Here is a 19,736-nt window from a genome sequence, read left to right as displayed (position 1 = left end):
AAATCCCTCCATCTTGTACCCCCTCAACCCCATTCTAAAAACCCCAAAATTCTACTTTTTCACCCTGTGTTAATTCAACTATCACACTACTCAAACCATTGTGGTTTGTAATCCCTCATACAGAGTTGGCAGCTTTTCCCACAGGCTAAAATCAAAGCCACAGGTGTTTCTGACTTCATGCCAAGGTCTCCGAGCCCCCTGCAAGGGTCTCGAGCCAGCCAGGGCAGTCAGAGGGATGTGCTGGGCTCCGACAGTTTCGTTTTCAATGATTTCTATAGTAAGTTCTTCAGCTAGAGAGGACTCTCTCTGGCAATTTGAAGGTTAATTTAGTGGGATGCGATACAAAAAATTGGTAACAAAATAAATTTTATGCCTTTTTCCTTTGATTGTGCTAATTATACAGCCTGTTCTGAACCTAATTCACTAGCTTCTTCACTATTTTCTGGGCAAGGACCAGCGTTTGCAATCTGAAGGTGCATTAGAAATTGTGCATCAGCCTTTTTGTACTTTATGTACTGAGAAGATCAAAGTATTTACTATGAACCATACCATAAAATTTTAAAGCTTATAAAAGGAACTAGAAAATTAATATTAATGACTGTAGCAGACAAGCAAGCACAGCCATTTCCACTTCATCTCCTTTTACTGTTGAGGGGAAGAGTCATAAACCACACCAACATCTCAGGCAAAAGGAAAGAGACTTTTGAATTTTCTGGCTTTACTCATTTGCCTGGAGGTGGGCCTGATTTTTTAATGTGGTTTTGTATAATTAATCTACATTGTTAGTTTAGAGTCAGAAGTGGAGAATATTGAGGGGTCAAACAAATACAGTGCTGCATTCATTCACACTCTTGTGTGAGTTCACTTCTTCATTTATATTCTAAAACCCAAACCTGGCTCTGGAACAGCAATTCAGTAAGTCTACTAGCCAAAGGAAAAGATGGCATTTGGCTCATATGTGACATCCCATCACATGAAGTTGCACCGTCCTTCTCCTGATTACCCGTGAATGTGGAAGCATCATCCTGAAACCATTATGCAAGGTGAGAAACATAAGTGGGAAGGCAAATTATGAAAGAGTGCGCAGAGAGGCTGTGCCAGCCCCAATGCGTCAGGATATTTGCATCCAGAGGAGAAAATAATTCTCTGCGGAGGCTTTCCAAAGCAGCACTGACAGCCTGTCAAAAGCTGCTCTGGAGATCCCTCACCCAGGCAGAGGGCACACAGGGTGTGCTGTGCCCAGCTCACAGTAAAGGAGAAAACTTTAACTCTGGAAAGTGCCAAGCACAGCCAGACCTCCACCCTGAGGGCTCTGTGTTTGCAGTCCCACTGTGATGGGATGGGCTGAAAGGGGGAGTTTTCTTGGAGACTATTATCAATGGCTTGGAGTTGCACCACAAATTATTTATGTTATTCATTAGCTGAATCAAGTCATCTTTCTGAACTTTTTTTTAACATCTTCCTGATCATTTTTCCAAACACTCTGGGATTTGTATTGCTGCATATGCTCCATTCTGGGAGTTTGATTCCTCTCAATGAAATAGAAAAAAACCTGATCCAACGTGAGTTTCTCCCTTCCAGGAAACTCATTCCATCTAGCTACTAAGACTGACAACCAAATGTTTCACAGATGTAAATCAGCTGGATCACCAACTATATGCTTACTGCAATACAAGAAAAATTCAAAGCACATTTTGACAGTCTTTTTACACAGGATCATAACTAACTAAGGAATAAGTGTTCTCTAAAAGAAAATGGAGAAAGTTGGATTAAAGCATTAGATATCTCAGTATAAGGATATGGTGTTCAGAAGCACGAAAAAAAAAAAAAGAAATAAGTTCAACCATATATCAGTGAAAAGTTGTGGGGGATTTTTAACATTACCTCCATCCTTAGTGGTAAGTCTTCTGCTTCTGTGATCTCAGAGCTGAAAGTATATTCAGATTCATTGCTACTGTGAGTTGAGTCCGTTCTTTTGTGCCCAGGCTTGGGGATGCTCTGAAGTGCAAGTGGAACAAATCAGTACCAGTATATGGTTTTCCCTGTGACTGTCTCTTCACAACTTTTAGTTTAGCTTATAATATTTGGTGTTATGTCACAGTTATCAAAATTAATAAGAAAATACTTTTTATTCTGGTCTCTCCAAAGACCTAAAAGCCTATGAGGTACAGTTAGCTCTCAACTCCATGGAAACAGGTCAGATCCTACACCACCAAGGATTGCTGCAGAAAGCAGAACCAAGCAAGGATGGAGCACTTTGTGGGAAAGAAACACTCAGATTACAGGAAGCACAGGCAGCAACTTTTTAACTTCCTACACATTCTATTGAGGAATACTTTATATTCCTGCCACACAGAACATTCCTAGGACTACTTAAAATTTATCACTGGATGAAGACGGCACAAACAACCCCAGTAGATATGAATAACTTGAGGGCAAAATAAGGGTGGACAGCACAAGTAATACCACCAGGAAAGTCACAGCATATATTTAGCCTTCTTCACAGATGTTACAATTATTTTTTTTTTAATCAACAACACATTTTAAATGTATTAGTTTTGGCTGAACTAATCAAAATAAACAGGATTTAAAAGGCCAAATTCTCCTTTCAAGTACAGGTCAACAACACATACAGCTGACAGCAATTACCAACTTATCCCATTAGACTCTGCCTAAAGACAGTTGTAAACACTTTTGATTTCTCAGCTGATTTTTCACTTACCACCATGAGGTTCATTTCATCCTTGAGATCATCGTAGCGCTCCTCCAGGCGGCTGAACTCATTCAGCAGGTTCTGGTACCGTAACCGTTCATCGTTCAGGTCCAGCTCCAGCTGCTTCGTCTCCTCCACCAGCTTCTTCTCCATCGACTCTGCCACAGACAGCAGGGATCCAAAGTGAGAATTCCAGCCCTCCCTACCATGCAGTGCATGCATGCAGGAGCTACAGGCCTGTGTCTGCACCACAGGAACAGCCTGCCATTTGAAGCTGGTGTTTGTGCTTCTCTAGGCAAACATTAAGCCAAAAATATGAAGGGCCAAAACATTATTCTGGCAACCACAGAAGTGCTCACTCAGACAAGTTATATATTCTGCTAATACCTTCTATAGGTGATTCCAGGAGAGAGGAAGAAGGGGCACTAGCCCATAGCTGTGTTATGTAAAAGCAAAATGTGAGGTGCTTTATACCTCAACCATCCTGACCCTCTTCATCACAGCTCCCTTCATCACAGCCCTCACATCTAGTGTTAAGCTTTCCTGGTTGCTGCCTACACAGTCAAAGCAGCCAGAAAAGTGGTAGTGGATAAACTGTATTAAATATCAGAGCTGCCTTTTAAAAAACTGAAGTGCTTTGGAACAGTCACCCCCCCACTAAAAAAGGCCCCAAACCCGTAGGATTTTGTGGAAATTCAAATGGTACATAATTCTGATGTTTGCAAGTTCTTTAAAAAAATAAATGAATGCACAAAAAGGAATGTTAAAAGAAGGCAAATTAGCCCAATCTATGCAGTAGGGTAGGTAACATGAAGTAGAGAACCTGAATGAAGAGAACAGAGCCAACCTGTTATTTCCCTCGCCTGGTCATGGATGCGGCGGTTCAGCTCCTCCTTTTCTGTTTTCAGTAATGAGTTCTGTTCTTTCAGCTCTGATACCAGCTACAGAGACAATAAAATGTTTGACTCAGAATGCAGTTCATCTTTCATCAATAGCTCTAACAACAATGGCACCTTTGTTGTACCAAAAGGTTCTTCACAAACTGGAACTGGTGAGCTACATTGTATCTTCATTTCCAAATTACATTTCTTAAATATGTACCACTGCAGATTCCCCTGTATGTTCTGAACCCCATTTCTGATTAGATGCTAAAATTTCCCTGAAGCACTCCACAGTGCCATGTATTTTTCAGTAAAGTCCCAAAGATGTAAATGGCACATTAAAACAGAAATATTCATAAAATAGTGACACATTTGGTAGTTCTGTGGTAAATTCCATTGCATTGGGTAACACCAAAATTTAACATCTTGCCTCTGCCCTAAAGCTGTGTCACTTAACATGTGTTCAGGTTTGCCAGGTACTCATTTGTCTCTGATTATGGTTACCATGTATTCAACTTTGCTTTATCTATTTATATTTTTCCTCATGCTTATCTGATATTGAAACTTGTCCCTGCAGCATCACATAATGATGGATTGGCTCTTCCAATACTCAGACTTGCACCATTATCAGCAAGTTCTCCTGACAGAAATCAGCCTGTTTGATATGTTTGTGGTTAGCAAAGAAAAGGGGTTAGCTGAAACCTGAAACCTGTTGAACTAGACTGTGCACATGTGTTGAATAGGCTGGCAGTCTACATTAGGCAGGCTATAGCAGCACCTTTGAATATTGAATGTGGGACAGATTTCTGCTATCTACGTGATTACTCTCTCTAGTTAGGTAAAATGAATCAATTCACTACCTCTGACAAAGTCAGAAAGCTCAAGGATTTGGTTTTGCAAATGCTTTCAATATCAAAATCTGCATAGATTGGACACATATATTTACATGTGGATTTAGCATATTTCTCTACCACAGGTGTAGCCATTTAGGTACCAAGCCTATTTAGGATTGTACAGCTATAAAAATATAGTAAAAATACCAGCCACACAAGTGAAACAATTAAGTCTGGGCAAAACCTGAGTGGACACCAGGCCCCTGTAAATCCTCTCATGCATCTGAGACCCCATACATGCCTGCTCAGTTTCATGCTTGTATTTGTCTGCCCATTCCTCAATGCTCTTCTTCTCCGACTGGGTCTGGTGCAGCTCCTTGCGGAGCTTGGCAATCTCCTCCTGGAGGCTGATGACACGGTTGGTGGCGTTCCTGGCCTCCTCCTCACTCATCCGAAGCCTCTCCACGTCACTCCGCAGCTTCTCCGTCTCCGTACTGTACGTGATCTCCAGGTTGTTCATCTTCTCCAGCAGGGATTTGTACTCTTTGTTCTTTGCAAAACACAACACGGACAGAGCAGCTGTTAGAGAAGTTGTGGTTTAAGGGAGCCTTTTTCTTCCCTACAGAATATACCCAGACATGGGAGCACAGGAGCAGCTTCCCCATTTCAAAAAGGTTTTGGTCTGGTTTTGCAGAGTTGCTTAGCGAGGTGACAGAACAGTCCAGTCTCTATGCCTGCACATCCTAAACTAAAATCAGATGGAGAGCCCACATACATCAGACACGGTCACCCCACCTTCCCCTAAAACAGAGCAACTGACGTGCTTCAAACGCAGTACTGGCGTTAAGCGAGTGGGTGTTGTTCTCAGTTCTGCTGAGAGGAACAAGTGGATGTTTGACTGCTCCAGTTCTGCTGCGGCCTCCCCTTCTCTCCTATCACTGTTCTTCATCAGAAAAGAGAACCGAGCCCTTACAATGAAAATTCAGTGCATTCTGTGAATGTCCAGAGTGCTGAGAAAGGTAACCACGACTTTGACACATTTTCCCAGAGGCCAGGAGCTTTTACCTGCTCATCGATCTTCCGCTGCAGCTGCATGATCTTGTTCTCCAAGCCAATGTGGAGCTTCTTGTAGCGCTCCACAGAGCGGGCCTCTATCTTCAGCTTCTTGAGCTCCCTCTTGGCCATCATGCGGCGGTAGCAGCACTGCAGGTACACGATGGCGCGCAGCGTGCGGCGGTAGCGCCGCCGGGCCAGCCAGCCCCTCACATGCTTCTGGATAACCACAGACTTGTGCTCCCGCAGCATCTGCAGGTGGGAGAACACACGGCAAGGGCGTTAGAGCTCCAAACTGCACCTGTGCAGGCAAACAGAGCCCCGCAACGATGCACGCAGAGACGCCTTCGCCCGCAAAGAGAAACTTCTGGGGAAGAGCAGCAAGAAATAGAATCAATTTAAATTAAAAATAAAAGAAGAGGAAAAGAAGACTGGAACAAGGACAACAACAAGGAGTAAAATTAAAAGGAACGGAGAGAAGAACATGACAAAAAGAACTGGAGGCACATGGAAGCACCAGGCATTCCTTTGTGTTGAGGTCAGAGCCCAGCTAATTGCAAAAGTATACAGTACCTGTTGGCAAGATTATAAATAGAAACTTTTTTTTTAAACTGCATATCTTGAAACACTTTAGAATCATTGACACATGCTGCATAGAGTTCATCAATACAAGTTTAAAATTACCACATTTGATATGCAATGCAGTCAGTATTGCATTTCCCAGAGGAAATTGTAGCAGCTGTTAAGAAGTCAGAAGCTTTTGGTTCTTTTGTGTTATTTTGTTTTTGGGGGTTTTTAGCTGCCTTTTTTGACAAATCTTAGGCTTGTCAGCATAGAAAAAATTTCATCTATTCTAATAAGAAATTTATAGTGTAGTAATTTGAATTTATTTTATGGCAGAAATTTCAACCATAGTTTTGAGGTGTAAAAAAAATCCAGATTATTTTTTAAAAAATTTGTAACATAAACCAGTCATGTGTGTTAGCCAGAGAGTTCAGCTAAGAAGAGTCTACCACTTGTTTTTAGATCCTTCACCCACTAATTCAATCAGAGATCCCCCAGGTCTGGAACCCCTGAATTCAAGCAGACTACATGAGATATGCATGGAGAGCCTGCCCAAATCCACAAGGCTTCCATTATTCTGAGAGCTTTGGAGTTCACTTGGAGATAAAGCTTCTGCAAATAGAACAGTTTATTCTAAAGAAAAAATTCTAAAGAAAAAAATTATTTAGGATTTCATGTTAATGCTGAGAATTGATAGTTTAAATATCATAGGCAGTTCACATTCTTACACTGATTTACCACAAAGCTGGTAAGACAAACTAGTCAGGTAACAGTAATTTTATTTTCTTTTAGACTGCTTAGCAAATGAACTGAAATGTGTTAGAAGCACTACAGCTCCAGATCAATGAATTTAAAATTCACTGGCAAAGTGGCAAGACTATAATACATATGAACTTTCTCCCTTAGCATTTATTTCAGAATTAAAAATGAGACTGGAAATACCAGCACTCAGTTACTCAGCACTCCAAGGTAAGGAAGCAGCTCTCTCAAAAGCACAGCAAGGTCAAAAGCCAAAGTCCTTCTGACTGCATGCCATGCAGTTGGCATTCCTGCCTCCTGCCTCCTCCTTACACATCTTCTGGAACACTCCTTCAGTTTCCCAGCAGGTGCCTGAACACTGGACTACAACTAGCTTTCAACAATTTTCACCTCAAGTTTGAAAGCAACAAGCCCTGTAAAATACCTCCATCGTGTGGGGATGGTCCTCATCTGCCAGTGAATTCTCACATCCGTGCAATCCAGAGAGGAAACAAGCCACTCCAAAGCACAGTGAGAAGATCAGGAAAGTTACTTCATCTACCAGGTATATCCCAGGAAAGCTTATGTCCAAGCTATGGAGGAACTAGACTCCTTGTCCAGCTGAGAAGCACATTGCAATGTCTCAGGCAGGAGCTTTCCCCAGGATGTGTGAAACAGATGATTCAATCATTAAATTCCTTGTACTGCCCACGTGACTCAACACATGCCCTCTCTTCCTACAACAACAACAGGTCCCTTTCACAATCCTAAGGAACAACACTTGTACCACACATTACTGCAGCAGGGCTCAGCCCAACTCTCCTGTCACAGGGCAACCTTTGGGTTTCACTCGTCTGCAATCATCATCAACTCCACAACAACCGTGTTTACCTTCCCACGGCACACAGAGCTTGTGCTTCCCTCTCTCCTGTACCTCAGCCTGGGTAAAATCCCACCTTGGCAGGACAGGACAAACACAGCACACCACAGGGGCACTTGTCAGACTGTCATGTTTTACTGCAGTGAACAATTCACAGCTCGAGGGGGATCCTCCTGACAGGCAGGTCTGACCACCCCTTCCAGGGACTCCTCCAGAAACCTGCCATCTCTATTAGGAGGGAATATAACAGGTTTATTAAACTGTGCTACAAGACAGATGGGCTGTGTATTACTTATGTGACTAACAAGGCACAGAGAAACAACTCCCATCTTCCTGAAGATTTTAGGCCACCTACTGCTGTGACCCAGGTGTCACTTCATCACATCTGTCAGACCACTGTTAAAAACACATCTTGTTTAACATCACAAATATAGTTTGCAATAACAAGAATGCTAAGAATTTCAATAAAAAGGCAAGTGGATATCCACATAAAAGAACAGCAAATTCAAGCACAAGGGTCTTACTGCTAAGAAATTCTTATGAAGGTTTATTTTTTTTTTCAACTTTGTGGCTAGTTTATGTTAGAATGCTACACATGTGACTGTGTAGCAAGTTTAATACAAATGAAAAATATACAGAAACTTCAAATACAAAAGAGAAAGATATGGTACATAAGCATCAGATGGCTTTTGGCTGCATACCCTTAACATTTACATGCTTGGGGCAACAAATCCCTTGGCTACTTTTTCAATGAAATACAGGCTGACTTGTGAGCCTGGTTAAAACAATGCTTGAAGATAAAAGTGCTATGAAACATACTAGCATTTTGCAGTTTGAATCATGATTCTTTTTCCAGACCTGTAACCACTGAAAACCAAATTCTAATTTCTCAATTGAATAATTTATTATCAAGCATATTCAGGAAAATAGCATCAATATTGCTAAGATGGTGTTACATCAATTTATCCCTGCACCAAAACCAACATACAATAAAATAAAACAAAACAAAAACACTCCACCCATGGATAACTTTCAATATCCAATTTTTGTGGGACTCTCTTTGCTAACATAATTCCATAAGCCATTTCAGAATCACTGAAACTAGGGATGGGAAAGGATCAGTAGTGAGTGCATCATGTGTACACTGATGTAAGCAATAGTGATTTGGACTAACCAAACAGATTAAAGCAAGGCCATTTTCAGTATTTATTTTAAATGCCTTGACATTCTATATAACAAGTGAAAAAGTCAGAATTGTCTAAAATGACAAGTTGATGGCAAGTATTAGATATTTCTAATTTCCAGGTGCTGTCCCTTAATCCATGCTCTGGTATTTTGTCTGTGCATCACACCTAAGAGCATGCACACAAAACATTCCAGATTCCCAAGATGACACCACAGAAAAGCTTTGTCCTGAAAGAGCATGGAAATAAAGGTTGACTGAAAAAGCACCTCATGATTTCTTACCATTTGGTACTTGTTTCTGACCATGTAACCTCTCAGGAGAGCCTGAAGAGCAATAGTAGCATCTCGCATGCACTGGTATCTCTTGCGGATCACGTACATGCGCTGGAACTTCTGAATGGTGATGGCAGCTCGTGTTCTGCGCAGGAACTTGGCATAGCTAAGGAACAGATCACAAACAGTACCTGTAATTATGTGATTGAATGCTTGGGGTTTTTTTAATAGCTTGTATCTTTAGTTTTTTCTTAGTGTTGCCAATGACACCATATATTTACTTGCTATTCTGCTGTGTGGCAGTAAAACAGAATGACAAATTAACAGAAACCTTGCAAAGCTTTACAGGGAAATGTTTTCACTTCCCCTAAGAACTGCACTATAAAACTGACAAGGTAAACTCAGCTTAATTTCTCATCACCTCTTCTCCAACTTTAAAGCTGTTTCCACTATGTCATCTTCCAGATCTACTCTCCTAACCTGCACAGTAGAAAATGTTTGCTTGTTCTTGGCTATTGCAGTAACACAATTACAAAGCATCTTGACATATGCCTCTTTCTGAAGGTTGGTTATTACACCACCATCTTGTCTTTGAACAATATAATATCTGTATTCCTGCCCTTCTCTCTGGCCCCATGGCCATCCCTCAGAAGTCAATTTAAACAAATCACTGACTGATGAATGGCCCTTTACAGCTGCACCCTTGATGAGGAATGGCTTCTCCAGCAGGACTGACCCAGCTGGGAGGGCACACGGAAACTGGGCAATAAGGACTGAGACAGTCCTACTTTACCTGACCTGCACCATATCTCCTTAGTACTACTTGTTTTCTGCATCATAGAGCCAGGGTGCTACTGTCCTCTCAGAAAGGTCAAAACCAGTCAGGACAGACACACTCATTATATTCAATTTCCTTCATTTCCCTGGAAAATCATTTCCTCTCAGGCAGTATAGGAAGGTGAGAACAAATGTATCACATTTAAATGCCCTGCTTATAGGGCTCTGGACTGAGGCTGGCGTGGCATTTGCCCTGAGCAGTGCTTACCATCGTGCCTGGTACCCTCTGACATGTCTCTGGATGGTGATGGCAGCCTTCCTCATACGCACGTACTTCTTCCTCATCAGCCAGCCCCGGATCGTCTTTTGGATGCGGATACACGCAGCTCTCAACTTATCTGCCCTTATTTTTTCCAGGTAGGCTACTTGACCAGCCCGGAAAAATATTTTTGTCTTACCAAACTGGTACTTATCCTTGTCCTATTTTCAAAGGTAAAAAGAGGATAAGTTACAGCATTAAGTGTTAGTGCATAAAAAAAGGCATGAAGGGCTAAATGAAAGCACAGTTAGTAAAGAGGCAAAATTATCTGTGTAATATTTTGGGTAATCTGAGACTTAAGTAGTGGAGAAGGGTATTTTGTCTGTATGATTCTGTTAAAAAATTAATATAAGAAGGCCACAAGCATGGCCCAAAGGGGCAATGTGAGATTTTTGCTTAGATGACAATGCCATAAAGATAATGACATGGAAGGCTACAGGAGGTGACAAAGGGGCCTAGAGGATGAAAGCAATACAGGCAGTGCACATGTACAATTTTCTGCTTAAATTGTAGCTGACCCCTCTGAACGGTCCATCCTCAACCACATTACACAGCACAAACAAAGCAGCTGGGGCTTCAGACATGTACAAATCACTTATTGTATCAGGACTAGGGCAGAACAAAGCATGCTGCTGCTGCTCAAACACATCTGAAATTTCAGAACTAAACCAGAAAGAGAATAATATTTTATGTCTACAGGCTGCAGTATTCCTTTGAGGGAAAAACTGAGAATATACAAAGGCACACTGAAAAAAAAAATTAATTTTGTTGGCTGTTTGATTCTTGAAAGGAACAGCAGCCAAAGAGCTACAGGATACATCTGTGGTTTAGTACTTTGTAAAAGTACTAAAATAGTGTGGCTATGAGGGAGTAAGCGACACTGTCTTTAATCCTGCAGATTCCAAAGGCTCTCAGCACTAAGTCCAGTACCTGAATCAGCTTCTCCAGGACATTTTTACACGTCTGCTTTCGGTCACCAAGGACATCTCTCTGCTTCATCAGAACCCGGTAACGGCTGAAGAACTCTTGGTACGTCCACCTGTCCCAAAAGCAGAGTATGAGTGCCAACAGTGAACATTACCTTAAGCAGAACTGCAGCTGGAAGCAACCCAAAGAGAGCAAACACACCTGGAGGGGAAGCCAGCAGCACTGATCCGGATGGTCTCCAGGACACCACAAGCTCTCAGCTGCTGCACTGCCCGCTTTTCATCAAACCTAGGCAGGAACAAAAGGTGGCTGTGGGATGTGGGACTAGGCTTGCATTATCTGGGGGTCCTGGTTGTGTGCACACCCAGGAGTGGGGAGCAGGGTGGGTGTGATGGGTGGTTGGTAAGGTGTTCCTGAAACTCAGGGTTAAGAAAGGACAGCCTGGCTTGGGAACTGTCTGAGCCCACTGGCACTTCCTGCTGGCCAGCACAAGAGCTACAGGAGCCTTCGTGTGCTTGGACTTCGAGAAAAACTCTAAGCAAGTTCATATATGAAAAAAAAAATGAAAAAGGCTTTAGAATCTGAAAAAGTAAATTCCAGCAAATGTCAAAATAGCTCAAGGACTGCAAACTCCGGTTACATTTAAAATTGCTAGCAATGAAAATGTTGGAACTTTTTTTCTCACATATCACCATAAACAAAAAAATGGCATCAGGAAGTATTTTTCCCCCCATTCATCCCCAAACATCTCCTGCTGTAATACACATAGACACACACACAGTGAATCCATAACCAGAGAAAGGAGACACAGCACTTCACTCCTGAGTGAGCAAGGTTCAGCAGAGCCTTGATCCTCAGTGGCTTTGGGCAATCCCCTCCCAACACAGGCTACTCAAACCACACAGGAACTGGCATCTTACGTGAATGGAAACTTGAAGTCATTCGGCTTAATACAGCGCACGTAGTGTGGAGTTGTAGCATTCAGGGTTTCCATCAGCAGATGAAGAGAGTTTCGAAACTTTTTGAAAAAGAAAATGAAAAAAAAAAAGTCAGGGAATAGCCTCAACAAGCTCAGTCATCTTTGAGATAACCCCAGAAAACAGACCTGATTTGCATACTTTAAATTTAATTATGGCAAAGATATGCAGATATTTTATGTTTGGCCACTGATAACTGGAACCAAGTTTTCTGAGGATTGAGCCCCACTTTGGATTTGACTCAGACAAAGTGGCACATGATCCAAAAAACCCAGTTTAAGATTTTCAAGACTTCTCAGCATCCACGTTAGGTTTGTTTGAAAAACATCAGTTTAGGGTTTGGCACCATAATAAAAAATGGGCTGCCTCAAACTGTTCCCCACAGTGCATCAGTAATTAGGGACTATTTGCACCACACTGTAAATAAGCTGCACCTCTCTCAAAATCACAAAGGATCCCATGAGCCACCAGCACACCTTGAGACCTATGAGACAGGAGGTAAAGGGAGACATTATGTAATAGAGCTGCATCTCCAAACTCACCTGATGTCCCACAGTTTTCTTATGCTCCTTGCTGGCTTGCCCTGGCCTGGCCTTGGCAGGTTTGACAGGCATTCGAGACAGAGGCACGCGCCCTGAAGGGGTTGCTGATGTGGGACTGAGGACCTTCTCCTCATCCTGGAATAACTCTGGCAGCAGCTTAAACTGGTGTAACAGCATAAAAAATACACAGAGGGTAAGAATCCAGCAAGCAATTGCACTTGTTTGTGCTTAAGGTTAAATTCCAGGCTCAGCTTTTGTAAGAACTGCATTTTTGTTGAACTTCACAGGGGACAAATGCAAAAAGCAGGCAGGCTAAGTGGTATATGGACCATGATTTAATACCAAAACTTTTGTGGGTTTGATCACAAAAGTTTATCTCCTACTCAGGATAAAATTCTGGGTTGTTTTTTTATATAGCCAACAATAGCCATGTGAAACTGTTAGATACCAAGAGCAGTTTCATAAGTACCAATTGCAATTATAAACAGCTGCTTTGCTCTAAGAAGGAAACGACAGGGTCCTCTCACATTCCAATGGTGCATCAGTCTCCTTTGTGGCTGAGAGGTATCTGGGACACTGAATAAAGCAGCAGGAGCAAAGATGATTCTTGCTTTATCACTCCAAATTGAAATAATCAGCTTAAAAGAGGAACCATCAACTGAATAAAACCCCACTAGCCAAATTTATCTGACTGAGATCTACTCCCTGCCAGTGGGGGTGGAAAAAAAATCTGAAACATCCTTCCAAATATCACACAGGACTTCTGCTTCCCTTTCTCTAATGGCTACAAAATATACTGATACATAACAGCTGCTTTGAAGTAACTTATAACTAAAAATAACACCACCAGGTCTTTCTACTGACAACTACAGCTCTTCAGAACCATTGTAAGAGTAAGAGAATCTGAACCTCTCTACCTGTCCATGAACAATTTTATATCTAGCATCTGGGCATTTTCCCCAAGAGAGAGGAACATTCATTTTTCAGTACTAGAAAGTGCTTGGGCCAAGTACAACCTAAAAAATAAAAAAATTGATTCTTATAAAACTTGGTGAGCAGACACAATAACCAATGGAACACAGTGCACAACAAAATGGTACCTGTGCCCTGTGGTTGTGCCAAACGGGCTGGAAAAGGGCATCACATGTTCCCCAGCAGCACCCAGCACAGCACTCCAGCACAACAAAATGATGCTACAAAGGTACCCTAAATTCCTGAACTTAAAAAGGAGTATCACAGCTTGGATTTATCTCACCTGAGCTGGTGGAAGAAGGACATTTCCTGAGGGTGATTTACTCTTCTCCTTCCACTGACTCAACACAGAGCTGAGGATGTTTGGGGTACCACCTCCTTGTCAGCTGCCTGTGATGCAGTGAGTTGGTGTGCACAGGCAGCTGAGCTACAGAGCCAGGTGTTTTCAGCCTGTACAGAAACTTATTTGAATATAATATGATTTTCTGAAGCTCCCACACCAGAGGTGGGGGTAGGAACAGGGTCCCCACTGTCTCCACTGCACATGGATGAGTTCTTCTAAGCTGTCCATACCTAAGCCTCATTCTCTTTCTCCAGCCCTGGGAAAATCTGCCTGTAAAAATGGGCAAGTGCATATCAAAGGCACTATTTTCATAGACACTGGCCCAGTTACTCCAAGTAGAAGAAAGGAACAATGTCTGGCCTCTCCAGTACAGGTCAGCAGTAGTGGAGCAGTGCTGCAATGATCCAAACTGCAGGACTACTCCTGTTTGGTTTTGGGTTTTAGTATCTCATCAATTTTCTTTGTTTTGCAGAACACTAGGAGTGTTCAAAGAGAGGGAAAACACTGATCAAAGAGTAGATAATTCACGTGATAGAAAACAAGCAAGGAAGCATTTCTTCCCTGTATTTTTTTTCAGACAACTTAACACACATGCTGCTAACAATCTTACACAACATTTCTTTCAATACAGAGCCACAACAGAAAATTTTAACAACCATGCCAGTAGCAAGCATAAAAGCCCAGGATTGTTGTATTGCTTTCATGATACATGCATGGAAACTGAACTAGCTCACAGAGGTTCTGTGGGTGGATTTACAGAGAAGGCCAAAATAAATAGCTGAACTCTACAGTCCCTGTAGTGGGACTGTACAGGGACTGTAGAGTGTGACAAGAGCAGAGTGTGTCATGCACTTTGGAGAGAAAAGAAGCATCCAAGCTGTATGTGAGAGTGGGCATGGGCAGGATGACAGATGATGCATTCAACTCAGAATTACCTTCTGTTGGATGTGCACAGCAAACCCAGAAAACATCACCATCAACAAAATAAAATACAAATCAGAAATGCAGTTCTATTACAATTACTAACAAAGAGGCACTGATGAAAAACAAAAAAAAAACATTCTTTATACTGGTTTTGGCAAAATTTACCATGGGGTAAAACCATGTTGTTTTTTAGTGTTTAGACTGAACTGCCTCAAGCTACACTGAGCCTGTCCAAGCTGCTGTCAGGCTCTTACAGCAGCTCTGTCCCCTCTGTCTGTCCCTCAGCCACTGGCTGACATCCCACAGAGTCCCTGTCCCTCTGTCCTGCACAGAGTGCCTGGCTGGCCAAAGATGCCACCTGCCTCCCCCTCCACCCCCAGGAACTGGCTTCACTTAAACCACTTCAATACTTCTCCCAGTGGAAAGTCTGCTATGGTGTTTCATTATACCACATGTTTTAATCATTTAGCTTCATAATATCTGCTCAGAATAGAAATAGAAAAGAAAAACGTCGGTTTTCCTGATAGAATAGCATGATTTTAAATAGCCTGTCCTTGATACCCAGCTTCCAGGGCCGTTAGAGCTACAAATTCCCAACAGCCACCACTGTGCAATGTCAAGTTAATTGCCTTCACATTTCTGAGAGCACAACCAGCATTTCTGCCATTACAAAACGCAGACGATGCCACTGAAGGCCTGTTCTATAATATTCCTTCATGTAGTATTTTTCAATTCAGAAGTTATCTTTCTTTCATAGATATCAAAGAAGACAAGGCTGTAAGTTCTGGTTTGTGTCCTTCCAGTCTATATATTTTATTCCTCTCTCATTTTGAACTTGTCTCTCCCTCAGAAATCTTCTGCTCACGCCATAAACAATGAGCTTCTGTTTTCAGGTTATAAAATTAAGGGCTTATCTGTTAAGCCTTCTTATACCACTACAGTATATCAGAAATCATTGACATCTCTACAGAAAATATAGCTAAGTTTTGTGAAAAAGAAACCCCCCTCCCCAAATCCCCTTTCTCCCACTCAAAAACCCAAACCCAACAAAAAAGCCCCCAAAACAGCAACAACAATGACCCACAAACAATGAAATTAGTGGCTAAATAGACTGATCATACATGGAAATAGTTTAGGATACAGGACTTTCTAAGTTCATGCAGATAGCCAAGTAAAACACAAACTATGTTCAATTTCAGTTGATCTGATATTAAGGGAGAAATATTTCCTAGGTTTATAAGAAGTTTTCTGTGACCCTTAATTCAAGGACTCTTAACTCCAAAAGACAAAAAAAAAATACTTATACTAACCTTACTTGATTTTAGGACCCTGATTTGTTCTTCATAAACTGTGTCTTTATTCTTTTCCAAAAAGCCTTCACATTGATATTCCACCTGAAAGCCATGATTTTACAAGAGAAAATATTAGAAGTAATAAATAATAATAATTTGCATAGAATTCACCAGCTATAACATTCACATTTAAAACATAATTCTTTTACATCCTGAAAATATCAGCTCCCAAGTGCATCTTTGTTAAATATAGATTTTCCTCAAAGCGAGTGCTTTCCAGTAAAACGTAGAACATTAAAACAGAGAGAGGACTACAGCTATTGCATTATACCAGACATATTTCACTGCTGAGAGATGCTGTGGCAAGGCAGCATGACTGAATGGTTACTGTAAGGGTGAAGAATCAAAGTGTGTGCTGAGCATCTCCTTCACTGAACTCATCAGGGCTGCAGAGCTGTCTGAAACCCAGATGCAACTGAGAACAAAATATCTCTCACCTCATTAGCTGAGAGGCACTAAGTACATCTGCCTGCAGATTGTTGTGGAAACGGCTCATTTGTGCTCCAAAGGACTAGTTTTACCAGAAGCAATAAAATGTCTGAATGCTGTGACAATATATAACAACTCTCTGTCACAGGTCTACAGCGTTTCCTGGACCAAAGAACAGCCAGTGTCAGATAAAAACCTACCATTTAATTCCCTGTCTTAATTCAAGGCTGAAAGAAAACCAAAACTATTGTCAAAAGTCCATTTATCAGTGCTTGTACAGTGACACTATACCCTGACCTGCAAAACATCTCAAGGAATTCCTAGAGGGAAGAGGCCGGGGATGTGCCCAGGGTTTCTGCACAGCTAAGCCCACTCTGAGCACTACCTGGGCCACCATCCATGCTCTTCCTGCGGGAGGCCACGCCAGGAGAGGGCAGCAGCATCCCTGCCTTGTTCGGGAGGACAACGTCAGCACAGATCGCTGACCTGCCAGCTGCGGCTTCATTTTTCCTCCAAGATGTCTGTGTACATTCACATAAGCACACAGAAAGCATAAAACGCTTAGCACAGACAGCAGAGCAGAGCTCAGAGCTTTGCTAGTACCTGCTTGGAGCTCCTTTCTGCTTTCCTTGGCCCTTGCTGCTCACAGACTAGACATAGTCTGCTATGAAAGCCTTGCTTTCAATACCAAAGTTTAGCTTAATGAACAGATTATGAAATATTAAATAATTCCTTCTTGTTCTCTCATCCACAAAATAGAACAGAACTCATGAACCAAAAGAGTTACAGAGATGTTCTTGGTGCTTTCATTAAGGTAAAACTAGATGTAAAAAAAATAGGACCCTTCTTCTACACATAAATTCAAGAGCCTGGGAGAAACCTCGTGGAGGCAGATAAAAGCCCAACCCCCCATGTCAGCATGTGCAGACCTACTGGTAAGAATCTGAGAGCTTCCTGAAACCCTTTTTGACAAATCTGACAATATTCTCAGGCAGTTTTTCCATATAACAGGACAACTGCATTAAATGGGATTATTAATTTTTTTGTTTTAACCAGAGGAGTGGCTCAGTTTGACAGGCACTGGGAGCTGAGCATGACATGCATTGCACTGAGACACCCCTCAGCCAGCTTCCTAGAAATAGCTGTTCCCTGCACAGCCGAGGCGAGGGTGGGAGCAGCACACACTGCTCCAGCAATAGAAAAGGCTGTGTTAGCCTCTCTCCTCTTTGCACATTGAGATGGCAGCAAAAACGGCATTAATTCATTGCTGCTCTTCAGCTAAAAGGAGCGGGGCACAGGATTTCCTTTTTTGTGCAATTCTGTTGCATAACTGGAATTGATACAGTAATGCAGAGAGCTGCAAATGCACCGAGCTTCCATGACTGGAAAAAGGATGGTCAGTGGTTACAGTGATGGAGTCAGGGGCTCCTGTGCATCCCTGGCTCTGCATAGCTGCCAGTTCACCTTCTCCTCCTAATCAGGTGTTGAGGCAGAAAGAGCTGAGCAGAGCCAGGGATGCCACTGCCCAGTCTCTGCCTGCAGCAGCCCCAGGATGCCTCCCACACACCAGCAGGAGAGCAGGACTGCAGGGAAAGTCCTCACCTTGTCAGCAAAGTGCTTGATGATAAAGGCCTTATTTGACATCCGTGGTTTTTCAAAGAGAGCACATTTATTCAAGTGAGTATTGTACAGTTTCTGGGCCCAGGAGTCATCTGAGCCTTTTGGCATCTATGGAAAAGAATACAGAACACACTTAAAATGTCTTGAGAACTTTTCAGTAGCAAAAGCATCTAAGAAGATGGGGGACAACACTTGATGATTTCACATTCCAGCTCCTTGGATTCCCAGCACTGCCAGAAGCAAGGACACAGTAACCAGCTGTGTGCTTGCCAGGTCCACAGTACTGGGCACCAGCAGCAGGTGCAGCTGCTGGGGCACACCTGACACCAAAAATGCCTCCAGTGTCACACACCTGAAGGCAGGGATCCCAAAGGCACATTACCAGACTGAGCAGAACTCATCCACCTCCATTAGAGACTTCTTGTGATGCTCTGTGACAAATAAGAACCCCAAGCTGGGTTTCCACTGAGGCAGACACACTCTGAGCCATCCCCTGTACATGGCTTGGCATAAAATAAACCAACATAAAAGACAAAGGGTGAAACACTAAGCAAGAGGCAATCTGGGGAAATCTGACAGGACCAAGGACTGCACTTGCTTATCCTTGGGGAAAACAGTCCAAGTCCAAACAAAGTTGATCAGAGACCCAGGAACAGCCACAGATACAGGATGGAGGGGAAGGGGTGCAGGGGTTCATTACTGAAACCATTTTTTCTCCTCCTGCAATTGCCAATTCTGTTTGTATACTTTCCAAATTCTTGCACCAGCAGTGTCAAAATGACAACTGTCTGCAGATGACTTTGCCCTGTGAGGCCAGGAGCAGGACAGCTGATGACCTCTCCCTCTATGAGAGCCCTTGAACACACACCTTGCACTCCTCATCCAACAGATCCAGAACTCCCATTTTGGCCTCTATGAGGTTGATGCAAGGCTGATTGTCATAGAAATCAATCAATGTCCATGGTATTTGTTCTTTCATATATTCTTCTTGTTCCAGCTTAAAGACATGCTGCAGGGCAAAAGGAAAACAGTTTTCTGTGAAATGAAATGCAGAATAAATATATTGAAGTCTCAACTGGATTAATCTTGGCCGATTAATCCAGGCTGTCAAGTGACACACTAGTTCTACTTAATAAACTCTTTAACAACTATATGAAAAATAAATGAACCTTTTTTCCTGGCCTAAAAACAACAGTCCAAATTAAAGCATTCCATATTCTCTACAAATATCCTATATTTTTAGTATATTGTCCCACAATTACTATAAGCTCTTTTCTCTTACAAAAAACCAACACAAAACCCAGAAAACCTCCAAAGTGCCGGAACCTATAAAGCAACCTATAAAGTGGGATGTGCCATGCTTTTATGATTTGGAAATTACAAATACTGCTCTATTTTAAGCAAAGCTTCACTATAAATACTTTTGTGTTTCCT

At 42.2% G+C, this 19,736-nt stretch overlaps 1 protein-coding gene across 1 annotated transcript in view; it reads right to left on the bottom strand.

The window, feature by feature from the left end:
- MYO5A (myosin VA) overlaps positions 1–19,736 on the bottom strand; it is a 98,767-nt gene that overhangs the window by 23,389 nt on the left and 55,642 nt on the right. The window contains exons 12-25 of the mRNA XM_053988267.1: positions 19,171–19,311; positions 18,285–18,410; positions 16,212–16,295; positions 12,663–12,824; positions 12,064–12,161; positions 11,345–11,431; positions 11,147–11,255; positions 10,166–10,377; positions 9,130–9,286; positions 5,493–5,732; positions 4,729–4,977; positions 3,561–3,654; positions 2,723–2,871; positions 1,885–1,998 (exon numbers count right to left, since the gene is read on the bottom strand). Coding sequence (XP_053844242.1) covers positions 1,885–1,998; positions 2,723–2,871; positions 3,561–3,654; positions 4,729–4,977; positions 5,493–5,732; positions 9,130–9,286; positions 10,166–10,377; positions 11,147–11,255; positions 11,345–11,431; positions 12,064–12,161; positions 12,663–12,824; positions 16,212–16,295; positions 18,285–18,410; positions 19,171–19,311 — 2,022 coding nt within the window. The remainder of the gene's footprint in view (positions 1–1,884; positions 1,999–2,722; positions 2,872–3,560; positions 3,655–4,728; positions 4,978–5,492; positions 5,733–9,129; positions 9,287–10,165; positions 10,378–11,146; positions 11,256–11,344; positions 11,432–12,063; positions 12,162–12,662; positions 12,825–16,211; positions 16,296–18,284; positions 18,411–19,170; positions 19,312–19,736) is intronic.

Source organism: Vidua macroura, chromosome 12, assembly GCF_024509145.1.
Source record: "Vidua macroura isolate BioBank_ID:100142 chromosome 12, ASM2450914v1, whole genome shotgun sequence".
Lineage (NCBI taxonomy): Eukaryota > Metazoa > Chordata > Aves > Passeriformes > Viduidae > Vidua > Vidua macroura.
The sequence above is the reverse complement of the archived record's forward strand: the minus strand, read 5'-3'. Positions and strand labels throughout refer to the sequence as shown.